The following is a 16,092-nucleotide window of genomic DNA, read 5'->3' as shown; positions in this document are numbered from 1 at the left end:
TCTGGAGAGCCAGGCGTCATCTGTAAAACGGATCTGGAGAAAGCATACGATCATGTAAATTGAGATTTTCTTTTGTATATGTTGAGGTGTGGCTTTGGGGGAAAATGGTGCTCGTGGATAGCTCATTGTATTTCTTCTATGCGGTTTTCGATGTTAGTCAATGGCTCTCCTAATTGGTTTTTTCAGTAGCTCCCGTGGGCTGAGACAAAGGGATCCTTTGTCACCCCTGTTGTTTGTTTTGTAATGGAAGCTCTGAGCCGTATGATTTCTTTTGCGGTTAGTGGGGATCTACCGGAAGGTTTCAAAGTTGGTAATGCTACTTTTTCTTATCTTCTGTTTGCCGATGATACATTGATTTTCTGTAGTCCTCGTTCATCTCAGCTGCTTCATTTGCGGAGTCTCTTCCTTCTGTTTGAAGCTGCTTTGGGCTTGAAAGTTAATTTGGCTAAGTCAAATTTAATTCATGTGGGGAATGTAGATCAAGTGGGAAGGTTAGCCGGAGTTCTAGGGTGTGGGGTTGCCACACTGCCGGTAAAGTATCTTGGTCTTCCTTTGAGGCCTCCTATAAGTCTACTCATATTTGGGGCGATGTCATCGAGAAAATAGAGCATCAATTGGCCAGTTGGAAAAGGTTATACCTTTCCAAGGGTGGTAGAGTCACCCTTATTAGGAGTAACCTCGCCAATTTACCAACGTATTATTTGTCTTTATTTCCTCTCCCGGGGAGTGTTGCTGCTCGCATTGAGAAGTTACAAAGAGATTTTCTTTGGGGTGGGTTTAGTGAAGGGTTCAAATATCACTTGATGAGTTGGTCTAAGGTTTGCACCACAATTTCAGAGGGAGGGCTGGGTATCAAGAACTTGGTAATGTTCAACCACGCACTTTAAGGTAAATGGTTGTGGCAGTTTGGGATTGAGAGAGATGCTTCGTGGAGAGTTGAGATAGACTCCAAGTTTGGCAGTTTGTGGGGCGGGCGGTGCTCCCTTGAACCTGTAGGTACCTTTGGGGTGGGGTTGTGGAAGAACATCATGAAAGGGTGAGAGACTTTCTTTGGTTTTGCTAGATTTGAGGTAGGAGATGGGGTTAGGACAAAATTTTGGCATGATTTGTGGTGCGGGGATACAGTTCGAAAGGAAGCGTTTCATGTTCTCTTTGGTATTGCTCGTGCGAAGGATGCCTCAGTTGCGGATAATATGGAGATTTTGAGCAGTTCTACTCAGTGGAACGTGAACTTTGTTAGAGAGGCGCATGATTGGGAAGTGGATATCTTTGCTTCCTTCTTCAAGGTGTTGCACTCAGCCATTGTGAGTACAGGTCATGAAGATAGGCTTTGGTGGGTCTCTTCCAAGAGAGGCATGTTCAAGGATAAGCTCTTCTTTAGCTCCTTGGCTTGCTCTAAAGGAAGTCGCTTGCCTTGGAAGAGTGTGTGGCGGACTCGGGCTCCTCCGAGGGAGGCTTTTTTTTGCATGATCAGCGGCCCTAGGTAAGATCTTTACACTAGATAATCTCAGGAAGAGGCATGTTATCATAGTGAACAGATGCTGCTTGTGCAAGAGTAATGGGGAATCAGTGGAACACCTTCTTCTTCACTGTGATGTGGCTTCCGCTCTGTGTAATGCTCTCTTTACTCGATTTGGTATGTCTTGGGTTATGCCTAGAAAAGTTATCGACTAGTTTGCTTGGGTTATGCCTAGAAGAGTTATCAACTAAGCCGAGAAGTGCTGCGATTTAGAAGATGGTGCCAATCAACATTTTCTGGTGTTTGGAAGGAAAGAAATCTTAGGTGTTTTAAAGATTTGGAAAGTTCTATGGAGGATATTTTAGCTTCATTTTTTCACTCTGTATCGTTGAAAGTTGGTCTCATTGTTTTTAATTAAACAATATTGCTACTTTTTTGTCGAGTTTATACACTCTCTCGTCTCCCTTAACAAAAAACCCTTAGGTCTCTCTAATAACTTCTAGGGAGGAGGGAGGAGAGGCTCTCCTCCCTCCCTCCTCCTCATCTGGTTCTCATCCAATCTAGGTCCTCTAGTGTTTTTTCTTCTTCTGTTTTGTCTTTTAGTTTTGGGTTACTCTACATCTTGGGAGTAGATATACGATGGTTGGGCCATCTTCTGTCGACGTCAATTTTGTGGATGGCCGTTGCGTCAGTATGCGTGGCTGATTGGTTCTTTTGCATCTTGAGATGTAGATCTACGATGTTTGGGACCTCCTCCACGTGCACGTGCCTCACCGGGAGACTCTTCGTCGTGTTCTAGCTCTACCACACCGTCGGCGTAGCTGCGGGTGGCCGCCACGCGCCGTTTTGAAGCTTGGGAGTTAGATCTACAGTATTTGGGACCTTTTCACCGCACGCGTGCCTCTTTGATGGCTTCTCTGACAGATTCTGCACCGCTTCGGTGCGCGTGGCGCCACCGCCATTGCAGTTTTTTCTTCTTTCTTTTTTTTTCCCTGTAGCTCTGGCTTTTCTTCTGTATTTTGAGTTTGCTTTTTATTTCGGCTTCCGTCAACTCGGGTTTTGGGTGTCTCACGTGAGTTTTGGGTTTGTGGGTTTTTTTTGGGAGGGTTGTTCGGGGTTTCTAGTGGGTTTTGGGGGGTTTGTTGGGTTGGGATGCTTTCGGGGCAAGCTTGGGTGTTTGATGGAGGCTTCAACTGTTTTTTGGGATTTGGATTTCACATAGGTTTTGGGTGTTGTGGGTGCTTTCTGGTCCGGAGGGTCTGACAGGTCGTTATACTGTTTCTGGGTTTTGGGTTTGTAAGAGCTCTATTATATAATGCGTGTACATAGGGGCGTCTTACGCTTTTTCAATAAAGTTGCATCATTACTTATCAAAAAAAATATTTGTATTCTTATCCAATCTGTAACTATGATGCATATAATACTTTAAGCTGACCACAACTATTTCCCTATCAGCAAGAAGAGAACCAGATATCTGACCTGTGGATGAGCTCGAAGCCTTTCCCTGAATACCATAAACCATGCTGGTCTTGATCCAGAAAGGAACAAGCCTTGGTGGCCACCAATATTCTTGAAAATGGTAATTCTTTGGCATGGCGATCCACTTGGTGTCTCCTCCCTTGCATAAGTGTCCAAAGGGGTACGGACAAATCTCAAATTTCTAAGCCTAGAACCACTAATGCTGTTTAGACCAGAACTCTGTACAGAAACTGAATCCTCAATTTTGGAGGTACCCTCTGCACCTTCATATAAGTAAGCATGGTAGCAAAGAATCGTTCCATCACTCAGTATCCCAAAAAGGAAAGGCCGGCTATGCTGTCCGGCCCATCTCTGCATGGCCAACTCAACAACCTTCATGTTCTGTGTACTTTCTTTTCTGCCTTGGCCAGTAAATTCTTCAGAACTTATATTTTCCACTTCGACATCTTTGGCAGGCTCTTGCTTTAAGGTGTCAACAAGGATGGTCTTTCCAGACATAAACTTCTCCACAGAAAAAACACAGTTGAAATTAGGCACATCAAATATTTCAAGTGCACCACTTTCGTAACAAACAACACAATATATATCACCCTGATCATGTGATGCACCATCACCACCATCTATGGCCTCACTTATGCCTGTAGAAAGCCATGCATCAGTACTTGTCTTCCTGAGCCATGGCTCAGGTCCTTTATCATGATAAAGTGTACAGGCAGATACTGATTTCCTAGTCTCAAAAGAAGATGGAGTAAGTATGGAAACAGTGCATGTAGAAGGATCTGTACATGAAAGAAAAACAACAATAAAAAGAAGTGAGCAGAGCAAAAAGAATGGCAAAAATATTTTACATGTTTAAAATAACTGGAGTTCAACATGGAATGAGATTTCTGATAAATGTTTGACACAAATATCTTTGCCTGTAATAGGATTTCTGCAAGTGAAGCCTCCCACTCGGTAATCCAAACACCAAATAAAGTGACAGAAATTGAAATTCAATGGTCACAACCAATCTTAACACTTCATATCATTATACAACAAAACTGTCAAACCGTTACATAAAATAATAGCATAATTCTAATGTATAGTTAAGATAAGAAAAAGAGCTAATATAGGAGTCAATCAGCAAGTACATTTTTATTTACTATTCATTGTGTTATAAAGTCAAGTAGCACCTCCTTGAGGCCGCCATAGTATGTTTCAGCACATCATATTATGAAGTCTGATTCCCATAGAAATTAACAATAGTTTCTGCTATAGAAACTACATCAACTTACAGTTTTTCATAATCATAACTTCAATTATTCACAGTAAGAGATATTTAAGTTTCTTAAAGATTTTTATGATACAGACATATAGATAAGCCTCTATAGACCGGCATAGCATAGTGGGTAGCAATAGGAGTGTTGTCACAAAAAGCTACACAAACTATAGCCACAGACATCTAAATTAATCAGGAATTTTAACTGAATTAGCTGGACCCAACACATGGTTGGAAGAGAAGGAAAAAATGGAGGAAGAAGAAGGGAAAAATAATCTTATTTTCCTTGATGATCAATCGATTCCGTTACATCATTTATATAGAGAAGTGATACATCTAATATGGAAATATAATCAAAGAGAAATAAATTGATATTAAATCAAATCAGCTGTTTGGGAAGTTTCCTTCTTCAACACACATTGCTGTAATTAATTTAATCTCCAAAGCCATCATGAACAAAACCACATCAACAAGCACATAAAAGGACAAAACTGTTCAAGGACAACTAATTCAATCTTCAAAGCCATCACCGAACATAAAGTGCAAATGCCACACAAATAGTTTTGATAAGGGACTTATATGTTATGTTATAAGCATTAGAAGTACACAGAAAATCATTTATATAAAAATAAAAAATTCATGAGTAATGCTACTGAAGAGACATGACAAAGCATACCTCCGACAAGAAGCCGAATGCTTCCATCAGTCAATCTCAGTAACACATATGGATCCGCAATAGAGACAGACAACACTGTTGAACTCTCAGAACCAGAACCAGATTCTGAGTTTGGAACTCCAAAGTTTAGATCTTGAGTCATAAAAGAACCATCTAAAATTCGTGCACCATGTTCAAAGACCTGAACAACTCGACGCCTGAAAGAGGAAAGTAAATCTCTGTAGATCAATTCACAGCAAATATCATGTAATTACCCTCAATGAAACAGGAAAACAAAACCACACAGAAAATGCATGATAATAGACTGCAGATGGAGCCAATAGCAATGCCCTTAAGTTGATGGCAATATATGAAGAAAAAAAATATATATTATATGCGAAGAACTTAGAATGATATTACGTTTTCAGCATTTTAACACACGCAAGAACTTAGAATGATATTTTATGCGAAGTATTATGATTATAATTGCTTCTCATTATAACATGTTAACGATAATGTTTACTTCCTAAGCTATGTGGACTCACATCTCCACTTGTAAAACTTTGTTTTTTTTTTTTTACAAAGTTCGAGCTCACTAAGTTAGCAAACAAGCAACCGAAATGATCGATAGACAAAAGCTTCGAGGGTATTAGGATTTTGATATTTTGGCTTTGTAAATGTAACTGATGTAGGAAGTGATATTATAAATCAAACAGCTTATGTGAATAAATGAAATTATGTTTCAGTTGGTGCTTTGGTATAATCTTTACAGTTTATAGTTTGTTTATTTTAGAAAAGAAAATTTTATAGCATTTACCATTGCAAATTTAATATTGAGGCATAGTAGTAGCGTCTCATGGTATTTCAAGTAGGTGAATATGTTGGGGCATTACAATACAGGTTTGGGGCCCAAATGGAGCGAGTCAAACCAATGTCCTGCCTGAACCAACCAAGCAACCCACAGTCATCGATTTAGAGGTGACTCATGTCGACAAACATCTGTTGATTCAACTGTATAAAATGACTGGAAACCAACCTGAGGGGGTCAATGCCCAATCCTATATGTAAGGTTGATGGCATGGTACGCACTAAAATAATCATGTCAATGGTTTCCCCACTTCTTGTCAATCTTATTTCTTTTCTTGATTTTAGATTTAAAAGAAAGAATCCACAATTGTACCACCAGATATCATGCAACTAGAATAATTCGTAGGCCAGTAGACAACGATCTGGTAAATTATAGACAGTATATCTAACAAGAAATAAAAGCATTATATCACTAATGAAGTAAGCCATGACATGGTAAGATGGGTAACAAAACTTTTTAAAAAATCATTTTTAGAATAGTGTGAATCATAATAATCTTTAGATTAGAGAATAATAATAAAACAAATAAATAAATAAAAAAACATGGTATTAACACTGCAAGAATTTTAGCAATTAAAAAAAATACCACCATCAAAAATTAATCTAACAGAAGCAATATGGCACAAAATTTATGGGGCAAAAAGAAACAATTAACCGAATGCATTTACAGTAACAATCCACAAGTTAAAATATGGAATTTTTAACAAATCAAAAGAAATAAGCTATAATGTCAAATTTGCCTCATGCACTTTCTTACAAATACTAACCAAGTGACTGAACCTATTACTAAACCCAGAACACCAAGAGAATTATAAGAAACACAATTATGTAATACATAAAGACATAGTTGTGCATGTTTTAGAGTGGGTGAGTGTGTCACGCGCACGCGCGCATGTGTATCAGTGCATGTATAAAGAGAATCAAACCACAAACCAAAAAAGATATGAACAGGACAGGGAAGGTGATCAAATTCCAAAACACATAACTAATAACAAGAAATATAACACACACACACCTTCCAAATAAATTCCCAGCAGCAATTGTTCTTCCTTGCACGAAGTAATCAACGCTTTCAGTAACTTCTGTCAGAAGATCAGCCGTTTCAAGTACCTACGATAAAACATAGCAACCATCAACACAGAGAAACAAAATGTGATTTGGATTGCAACTTACATGATGATTAACAAAGAAAACCACCCCCACCCCCTAAAAGATGAAGAAAAAAAAATGCGCATATTTTTGCATGTATGTGCAATTATTCTTTTGGTAGGGAAAAATAGTAAGCCCAAGAAAGGCAACCCTGAGAAGAGTATACCTTGCTGACCCATATAGTTGTATATGTGTTGTGAGCTATAGCTTGGTTCGTCCATTTCCTAACAGTTAAGGCTTTTGGTGGAATAATGATTCTTCAACATTGTATCATAACCTGGTTAACAGCAAGGTTTTGGTTTCTCTTTGTGAGCCCCATACTAGTAGTTTTCTTTCATCCTATACACAGTTCAATATTGTGTATGCATCTACAAATGCATGTATATATGCATGTCTGCATATTTACTTGTATGGAAATGTCAACAAATGAAAAGTCAAACTTTTATTTCCATATCTTCTATATCAGTTTCCTAATGTTAAATCGATGACTTCTATGATAATCAGACAAATAGAGATTAGCCGTTAGCATAATTAAATTCCTCCATGTGTATTTAGAGATATAAGTACAGCACAGACATGAGAGTTACCCACCTACATTAGTACATTCTCAAACAAACTATTTATATGATGTACATTGTCCTCTAGCCACATGCATAAACACACTGATTTCCTTTATCTACATAGTTAACTGAAAATAAATTTGAATTACAATAGATGTTGTGCTTCCTCATAAAGGGGGTTACAAAGGTCTCCACAAAGTCATGAGATCATGTCGAGGCTTGTCCAAAGCCAGAAAGTCAAGCAAGTTGATATGATGACGCGGAAGCCGGAAAGCGAAGTTTAGATGGTCATAACCACAAAAGTTCAAAGGTAGCAAAATTTCCTGCAAATTGTTGTAGGGTTTGCATGGAAAGAAAATAGAGTACTAGGAGGCTCACTTCATAGTAGCTACTAAAACAAGCAGTTTATGCTTTAGTAGCTACTATTTCACTGGCTCTCAAGGGTCTGAATATTATCTAGCAGAATATCTATCAATGAATTGGAATAGAGTCAGCAAGATCTTGGCATTTAAGGGATCTTCTTTATCTAATGAATTGAGTCTACTCTGGGCTCAGGGAAAAAATATTTTTAAAATAAAAATAAAAAGAGAGAGTGAGAGTTGAGTCCGCTTTGGAACCAGTAGCCCATTCACCAATCCAACAACTACAAGCATCAAATATATATCCTTCAACAGAACATTCATTTTACTAGTAAAATTCCCACCCATAGCCTGTCACATAAGTACATTAAGTGTCCATTTGAAAGCTAGCGGCTTAAGTGTTTAGTGGCTCAATGAAGCTTAAAGAGAAGTAATATTTGATTGCTGCTACCCAAGATTTGATTGGTGTGGGGAGATGTCCCTCAAGGAAGCTTTCCCAATTCTGTATGAAATAGCTTGTGTCAAGGATACTCTGGTGGCAGACCACTTGGTAGTGGTAAGTGGATCCTATCAGTGGGATGTCAGATTTTTTCGAGACGTACACGACTGAGAGGTGGACGTCATGGCTTCCTTTTTCTCCTTACTGTATTCCTCCAAGGTTGCTCAAGATGGGGGAGACCGGCTCTGGTGGTCCCTTTCTCACAAAGGGTCTTTTGATGTTAGTTCTTTCTATAAGGATCTTGCTTGCAAAGATGCTATTTTATTTCCCTGGAAAAGCATTTGGCGGACCAAGGCTCCATTGAAAGTGGCCTTCTTCGCTTGGACGGCAGCGCTAGGGAAAATCCTCACCTTGGACAATTTTAGAAAGAAGCGTGTCATTGTGATTGATAGATGTTGCATGTGTAAAATGACCGAGGAGACTGTGGATCACCTTCTTCTTCATTGCGAGGTTGCACGCCCTCTTTGGTATGTCATCCTCAGTCGCTTCGGTTTGTCTTGGGTGATGCCTTTTCGGGTGATAGACTTATTTGCCTGTTGGTGGCCGGGGGGACGCTCCCGAAGCGCGGTCGTATGGAAAATGGTTCCTTGTTGTCTTATGTGGTGCTTGTGGATGGAACGCAACGATAGACAGTTTGAGGACAAAGAAAGAACCATAGAGGAGCTCATTTCCTTTTTTATTCATTCTTTGTACTCCTGGACGGCTGCGTATCTCGCACCTCTAAGGATTAGTTATCACGATTTCCTTGTATTGCTTTCTTCTTCTTCTTAATTGTCTCTCTTGTATACCCCCTGTATACTTGATTGCGCTTTGCGTTTTTTAATAAAATTCTCTTACTTATCAAAAAAAAATATTTGATTGCTGCACTTGAAGAACTTCACATCAAATTTGTATGGCAAATGTGTATACAAATTGGATATAGCCAATTAGTTCCAAACTATTTCAGATAATAACTTGTCTGCTAGCAAAATTATGCCAAGAGTAGTCAACAGCATGTGCTAACATGATAAACATCGACTTAGCTCCAAAAAAAAAAAGATTCAGATTTATACTAACTTCAACTAAGGCAAACTTTATTTTTTTTGATAAGTAATGTCAATTCACTTAATAAAGTGCAGAATGGCACAATCTTAGTACACATGAAGTATACAAGAGAACTCCCAATAGGAACGAAAAGAAAATAAATTTAAAAAAGAAAAAATTGCAATTTAGCCCCCCAAACTACCAGTCATTCTCCGGATGGCCCCCTGAGCTACTAAGGCTTAGACTCTGGCCCCCCAAACTACCAGTCATTCTCCGGATGGCCCCCTGAGCTACTAAAGCTTAGACTCTGGCCCCCCAAACTACCAACTCCTTTGAAAATGGCCACTTCGTTAGGTCTTCCCGTCATTTTGGATGGAAAAATGACCACATGCCGCGCACATGACTGTGAAGACCAAAAAAACCCGAAATTGTCCTTCTCTTCAGGTTTGAAACCCATCTGGTTCTTTTCACGGGAACTTACATGCCATCCACGGAGCTCACCGGGGATTATCGTGTCCTATCGTATCTCAACCCGTCGGAGCCGAGCCACGGAAAGCTCAAGCGCCTCTTGTTCTTCCTCCTCAAGTCCCGTCACGACCACATCATACCTAAGTTCCATTCCAGCTACACAGAGCTTTTCGAGGGCCTTGAGAACGAGCTCACAACCAAAGGCAAAACCGCTTTCAAAGACGCCAGTGATCAAGCCGCTTTTAACTTCCTGGCTTGTGCACTCTATGGGTCCTCTTCCAGCTGGCCCCTCTGCTCACTCTCGGCCACCCTGTGGCTCTTTAGGAGCTCCTCATCCACGCCTTCTATCTCCCTTCATTTCTGGTGAAAGCCAATTACCAAAGGCTTTGGGTGGTTTTTTGTCTCCGACAATTGTCGTACGTATGACTGACGCCATTTTCAAAACAATTCCGGCGGTGCAAGTCGTCACGATATTCATTCTTTGTAACAACAAAAGCTAGATGCTCATGAACGAATCTGTCATTGATTACTCAAAAGCTGTGAATGATAATATTCTCTCAAGTCTCAACAACTATCTTTTGATTACGGCAATAGACGCCACAGATCTGATCGAAAGGTATAAGAAATCATACTGGAGATTGGGAAGACCCAGGAGTTGACTTCAGGTTAACCACTAGCTTCCTCTGCACCTTAGACCGAGCTTTTGCGCTTTCGACTATACCCATTTCTTGATGTACAACCTCCTAAGCGATGAAGAATTATCTTTTTCCAAGAAAATAATAAGAAGCGGGAACAGAAGAGAAGGCTCTGAGGAACGTAGACGGGGGTATATTCAACGGGTACAAGGAGTTATGGAGATTCCAGAAAAAGATGGCGAGTCTAGAGCTCAACAGGTACTCCGCTTTTATCCAAAAGAGATGGGGTTTTGAATTTACAAGACCTGTTTCAAAGATTTACAAGACGTGTTGCAAATGGAGAACACCCGGAGCTGGGCAGTTGCTTTAAAGGGCTTGATGCTCATGCATGGCGTTTTCCATTGTAAAACCCAGGCCGTACAAATGATTGGCAGGCTGCCATTTGATCTATCAAATTTCAGCGATGGTCACTCCAAAATAGGCAAGGCATGGGGATACAATGTTTTCATTCATGCTTATTTTCTGTTTCTAGACCAGAAGTCTACGTTCTTGGCATCGAAGCTGAAGCTTCAAAAAGGATGTATCAGACAGATGGAGGAACCGTTTACAGAGGAGCTCACGAGGTTACAAAAATGGCAATCTTTGCTTGATGTGCTGCTTCAAATCAAGCCACAGGTTGAGAATATGATTGTCACTCTTATTCTTGAAGCCATGGAATGTGTAGCCGTAGAGATTTTCGAGGTTTACAGCAGAATCTGTAGTGGGATCGCGCAGGCTCTGTTGAAGGTATACGAGGCTGGTGGGAAGGCTAGCATACATCTTGTTCTGTGATTTTTCAGGAAGATCAGACAAGGCCTGGCCAGCCTGGTCAACCACCTCGTCCTGCTGGTGAGGGGAACCCTATTCGTGCTTAAGATGCAGCAGATCAATTTACTCCATTTGCAATACTAATCGTAATTGGTGTTTGAGTTTCTTGAACTTATCAATTGAGGCACCCATTAATCTCTATTTGTCTGCTGCATTTTTTGTACATGTTTGAACTTTCCTCACTATTAAAAAAATTGTGAAATCAACAAATTAATCCGGCAAAATCATTATCCGTTGATTCATCGGCTCATCTCTTATCCAAGTTTCAACCCCATTTTATAGATTTATTATTTATTGCAGAGTGGGGCTGCACGTGGGCAAGCCTATACTATTGATAGGTAGGTATTAGGAAGGAAAGGATATTCGGCTTTGGTGAAATAATACAGTTCGGCCACTTCCTCTGTTTTAACTTCCATAAACAGAGTGTAACAGAGTATAAGTGATGGGTTGTATTCATCCAAAAAAAAAAAGTGATGGGTTGCCCACATTGACAATGTGTGCAATGGGTGTGTGGTGTGTGTCGTGTTTAATATTGTTCTATATATATTGTTTATAGAGTAGCAGCAACTAGCAAGTGTCGTATATTGTAGAGTCAAATTGTGGTATAACTCCTACCCAAAGTGGAGTTCATTGTGTATCGTCTTTCTCATTTTAGTGAACTCTTATTTGATTAAATCTTCTTCTCTGATTGGGACCCAAAAGATAGCTTCCAATTTGACCAAAACCAAAAGCTATATTAAGGTTTTGCCACATGCAAAGGCCTTTGTATCTTTAACTAGGAATCATCAATTTCTTTCACTGCTGCTCTGGCCATACTTTCTGGGATTCTGAGCAAGTGGGCAGTGAAGCTGAGAGCTACCTAGCTCAGCGACGACATCGTGGTTTGAATATTGGCTTAGCTAGCGGTGGTGTTCATGTCTTGATGAGTTTGATTTAATAAAAGAATGGATGCCAAAAGTGGTTGGCCAACCATAAGAAAGACGACATTATGGCAAGGTGGGTTCGAGTCAGGGTGGAGGAGGAGCTTGCCAAGCTCAACGTCCATGGAGATCATGAGTTGGGGTCCAAGGGTCCTTTTTTTTTCCTTCATGTTCCAAGTGTTTTAAGTGAGGAAAGTTCAAACATGTGCAGAAAACTGAAGCTTCAAACAAATAGAGATTAATGGGTGCCTCAAATGCTTGGTGTAAGCTCTGTGCTACTTTATCCAGTAGAGAAATATGGACTTGGCGACACACCAAAAAACAAAGTGATGAAATCCATAACAAGATAATGATATCTCGCTATAACTTCTCTTTTCTCCATTATTCATTTCCTTCCCGTACAGAGGGATGAAATTGTTGGGACAGTCGTGCGGGGACGTCCTTCTGGTGATGCAGCACGAGCCAAAGCTCATGTCCGTGTCAATTTTTTTAAGCTTTCTTTTTAATCAATGTGAAGGGCATTTTCGGGTTTTTCTGGTCTTCACAGTCACATGCGCGGCACGTGGTCATTTTTCCATCCAAAACGACGGGAAGACCTAATGGAGTGGCCATTTTCAAAGGAGTTGGTAGTTTGGGAGGCCAAAGTTCAAGCCTTGGTAGTTCGGGGAGCCATCCGAAGAATGGCTGGTAGTTTGGGGGGCTAAATTGTAATTTTCCCTTTAAAAAATCTGCATAAGTAAAAACACTCAATCTACGATGAACCGCTACCCAAATATATAACATGTTAAGCAAACGCTTCTGTAACTCCAACATCGATGTCTCTACATCTTCAAAGTGTCGCGCATTCCGTTTCCGCCAAAGATACCACATTAAATACAATGGAATCAACCACCACACTTCCTTTGCTGGATCACACCCAAACGAAGCGCTTCAACTAGTCAACAATTCCAGTACCCTTCGTGGCATAACCCACTCTACCCCAAATATAGTAAGAATGTAACTCCATAGATTGTGAGCAACTTCGCAATGAAGTAGCAGATGTTCAATTGACTCCCCACTCTTTTTACACATACAGCACCACAACATTCCTCTTTCGTAGATTGCCATGGGTCAAAATTTTACCTAACGATGTTGTCCATACAAAGAAAGCCACCCTCGCCGGAGCCTTAACACGCCATATACTCTTCCAAGGAAATGAAGGGCCATCTTTTCTATTTAACAATTCATAAAAGGACTTCACTTCAAATAGACCCATTTTGGAGAGGCTCCAAACTAACCTATCATCCTCTACAGTCAAACAGAAATAGAATAAAGCTGAGCGAAGAAAGAAAGTACCATCTCCATCTCCCAACCCTGGATTGGACGTGTAAAAAGGACATTCCATTGAGTAACTCCATTTTGAACAACCAAATTATATGCCACCCTCGCATCTTTATTCCTCACAATACTAAACAAAACTGGAAAATATTACTTCAAAGATCTATCCCCACACCACAAATCATGTTAGAAGCTTACATGTGACCCAACCCCAACCTCAAAACGAACAAAGTTGTGAAACTTATCCCACCCCCTTCTAATATGTTTCTATATGCCCACTCCAAAAGTACCCCAACCTCAAATTTGAGTTCAATCACCATTCTCCATAATGTCTCTCTCTCTCCATAACACTAAACTTTTATGTATGCTTGACTATAGTATAAGGATGCCAAACAATGTTTTTTTTTTTTTTTATATATATAAAATTCACATTTTTATTTTAGCCACAATTACATTGACTTTGTTAAATCATCATTTGTTCCAAAAGCTTAAACTAATAGGAAATGGTGAAATTTTTTTCATTAAATTAAATATTCTAACACTCCATTCCACGTGTAAGCTCAAACTCTCTTTCAATAATCGAAGCCAACACAAAATATTTAAAGAAAAGTACACATACCCCCTTAAACTACCACTCAATTGTCAATGTGCCCCCCCCAAACTACCAATTGTGTCAATATCCCCCCCTAAACTCTCAAACAATGTCAATGCCCCCTAATGACAAAAATACCCTTCATAAAATTATATTAAAACTATACAAAAACACTAAAAAAATTATTTTAAAAAATAAATAAAAATAAAAACCAAGGTTTTTCATTTTTTTTTAGATTTTGTTTTATATAATTTTCAGTTTGGGCTACCCCCCTTGGATTTTCATTTTTCTCGTTTTTTTGTTTTTGTTTTTTTATTTTTTTTTTTTAAAAAAAAATCAATCTTTCAAAAAATATTCACTTTTTTTTTTGTTTAGGGTTTAGGGTTTAGGTTTTTCTTTTTTAGTTTGAGTCTTTTTTTTCCGCATTTATAAGGATATATTTGTCTTATTGAAACTTTTTAAGGGTAATTTTTGTCTTTTTGTTGGCTTTAGGAGGACATTGACATAATTGGTAATTAGTGAGGCACATTGAAAATGGAATGGTAGTCTGAGGGGGAAATGTATACTTTTCCCAAATATTTAACTATAATAAGAGATAAATTACGAAATCATGGAGCAAACTCAGAACCATTATTCTGCTTCAATATTAAATCACCACTTGCTCCAAAAGCTTAATTTAATTACAAATTGTGAATTTTCATTTAATTAATATTCTAACAGAGTTGATGAAGAATTGAAAAGGTTGTAATAAAGCAAAAGGGTGGGTGGGAATGGCTACATATTTCCAATTTTGGAACTTTAATCTACTAAATTAACATGGTCCGCTAGTCCCAGCCCATCATTATAAATCCACAATAAATAGGGAAAAACCAAAAACAAGAGTCCAAGTTAATTATTGTCACATTTACCCCATAACAGGTATGGCATACAACAGAGTTATTTTATCGATCACTCAACATTTCACCCAAAGGAGTAGTTTTCTTTTTTATGACTCCAGAAATAATTGTTGCAACGCTAAAATAAAAACACTATACATAACGGGAAAGAGTGAGAAGATGTTAAAAAAACAGCTCCTACAACTACAAAGACTTTATTTATTGCTCGTGTTAAAAATGTGATGTTCCAAGACAGGGAAAGGGATACAAAGTAAACAAAATAGTTTTCTGACTATATGATAACAAAAACACATTTAACATGCACTCAAATTTATTTTTGATGAATAACATGCACTCAAATTTTGTTCAGCCTTAAACTATCAAAACCATGACGAGAGACAAAGAGAAACAGCAATAAGAGAAGCACGGTTATAACTGAATGACAAAATATATTCCCACCATCCCAAATAAGTGTCTTTGTCCTTGATGCGATTAATTATTAAAGAAAAAAAAAAGTTTATTTAACCATCTAAAAATTTCTTTCACATTACAATTTTTTTTATGAATAATAATAAGTTTTATTGAAGAAAGAGGAAAATCCTCGTACACGAAGAGTATATAAGAAAACAAGAGCACCAAAGAACTAGCTGCTATACAAGAGAAACATGAGCACCAAGAGTTAGCTATTGTTACACTCTAGAAAACAAATCAGATCTACCAAATCCCAAATAAGTGTCTTGTTAGAAGAGTATTACATTTGTTAGAAGATTTATTAGGGTTTATGAGTCATTAGGGTTTCGGGGCATTGTGGTCATTGTAATGTTCCCCTAAACCTATATAATAAGATGTGTGGTAGGCTACTACAACAAAACAATAGCCTCCACATTTTCTATCTAAATCGTATATGCAAACAACAACATGGTATCAGAGCCTTAGGGTTTAGATTCTTGGTCCCTTCGTTTGTAGTCTTTGTTTTCCTCTATATTCTTGGTTTTCTTCCCTAATCCTCTTATGTCTTGGTGAGTTGTCTTTGTTGGTAGCACCGCTCGTGTGGGCACTATGCCCACACGGGCAGTGCCTGATAAAGCTGTTTGTTGCAAGGAAAAAAAA

General features: G+C 38.8%; 1 protein-coding gene across 2 annotated transcripts in view; it reads right to left on the bottom strand.

The window, feature by feature from the left end:
• LOC133861864 (cleavage and polyadenylation specificity factor subunit 1) overlaps window positions 1-16,092 on the bottom strand; it is a 50,559-nt gene that overhangs the window by 13,434 nt on the left and 21,033 nt on the right. For both annotated transcript variants that reach the window (XM_062297683.1, XM_062297684.1), the window contains 3 exons: window positions 6,734-6,828; window positions 4,873-5,069; window positions 2,939-3,717 (listed from right to left, as the gene is read on the bottom strand). In XM_062297683.1, the coding sequence (XP_062153667.1) occupies window positions 2,939-3,717; window positions 4,873-5,069; window positions 6,734-6,828 (1,071 nt within the window). The remainder of the gene's footprint in view (window positions 1-2,938; window positions 3,718-4,872; window positions 5,070-6,733; window positions 6,829-16,092) is intronic.

Source organism: Alnus glutinosa, chromosome 2 (genome assembly GCF_958979055.1).
Source record: "Alnus glutinosa chromosome 2, dhAlnGlut1.1, whole genome shotgun sequence".
NCBI classification, from domain to species: Eukaryota; Viridiplantae; Streptophyta; class Magnoliopsida; order Fagales; family Betulaceae; genus Alnus; species Alnus glutinosa.
This window is presented reverse-complemented; position numbering and strand designations above follow the sequence as displayed.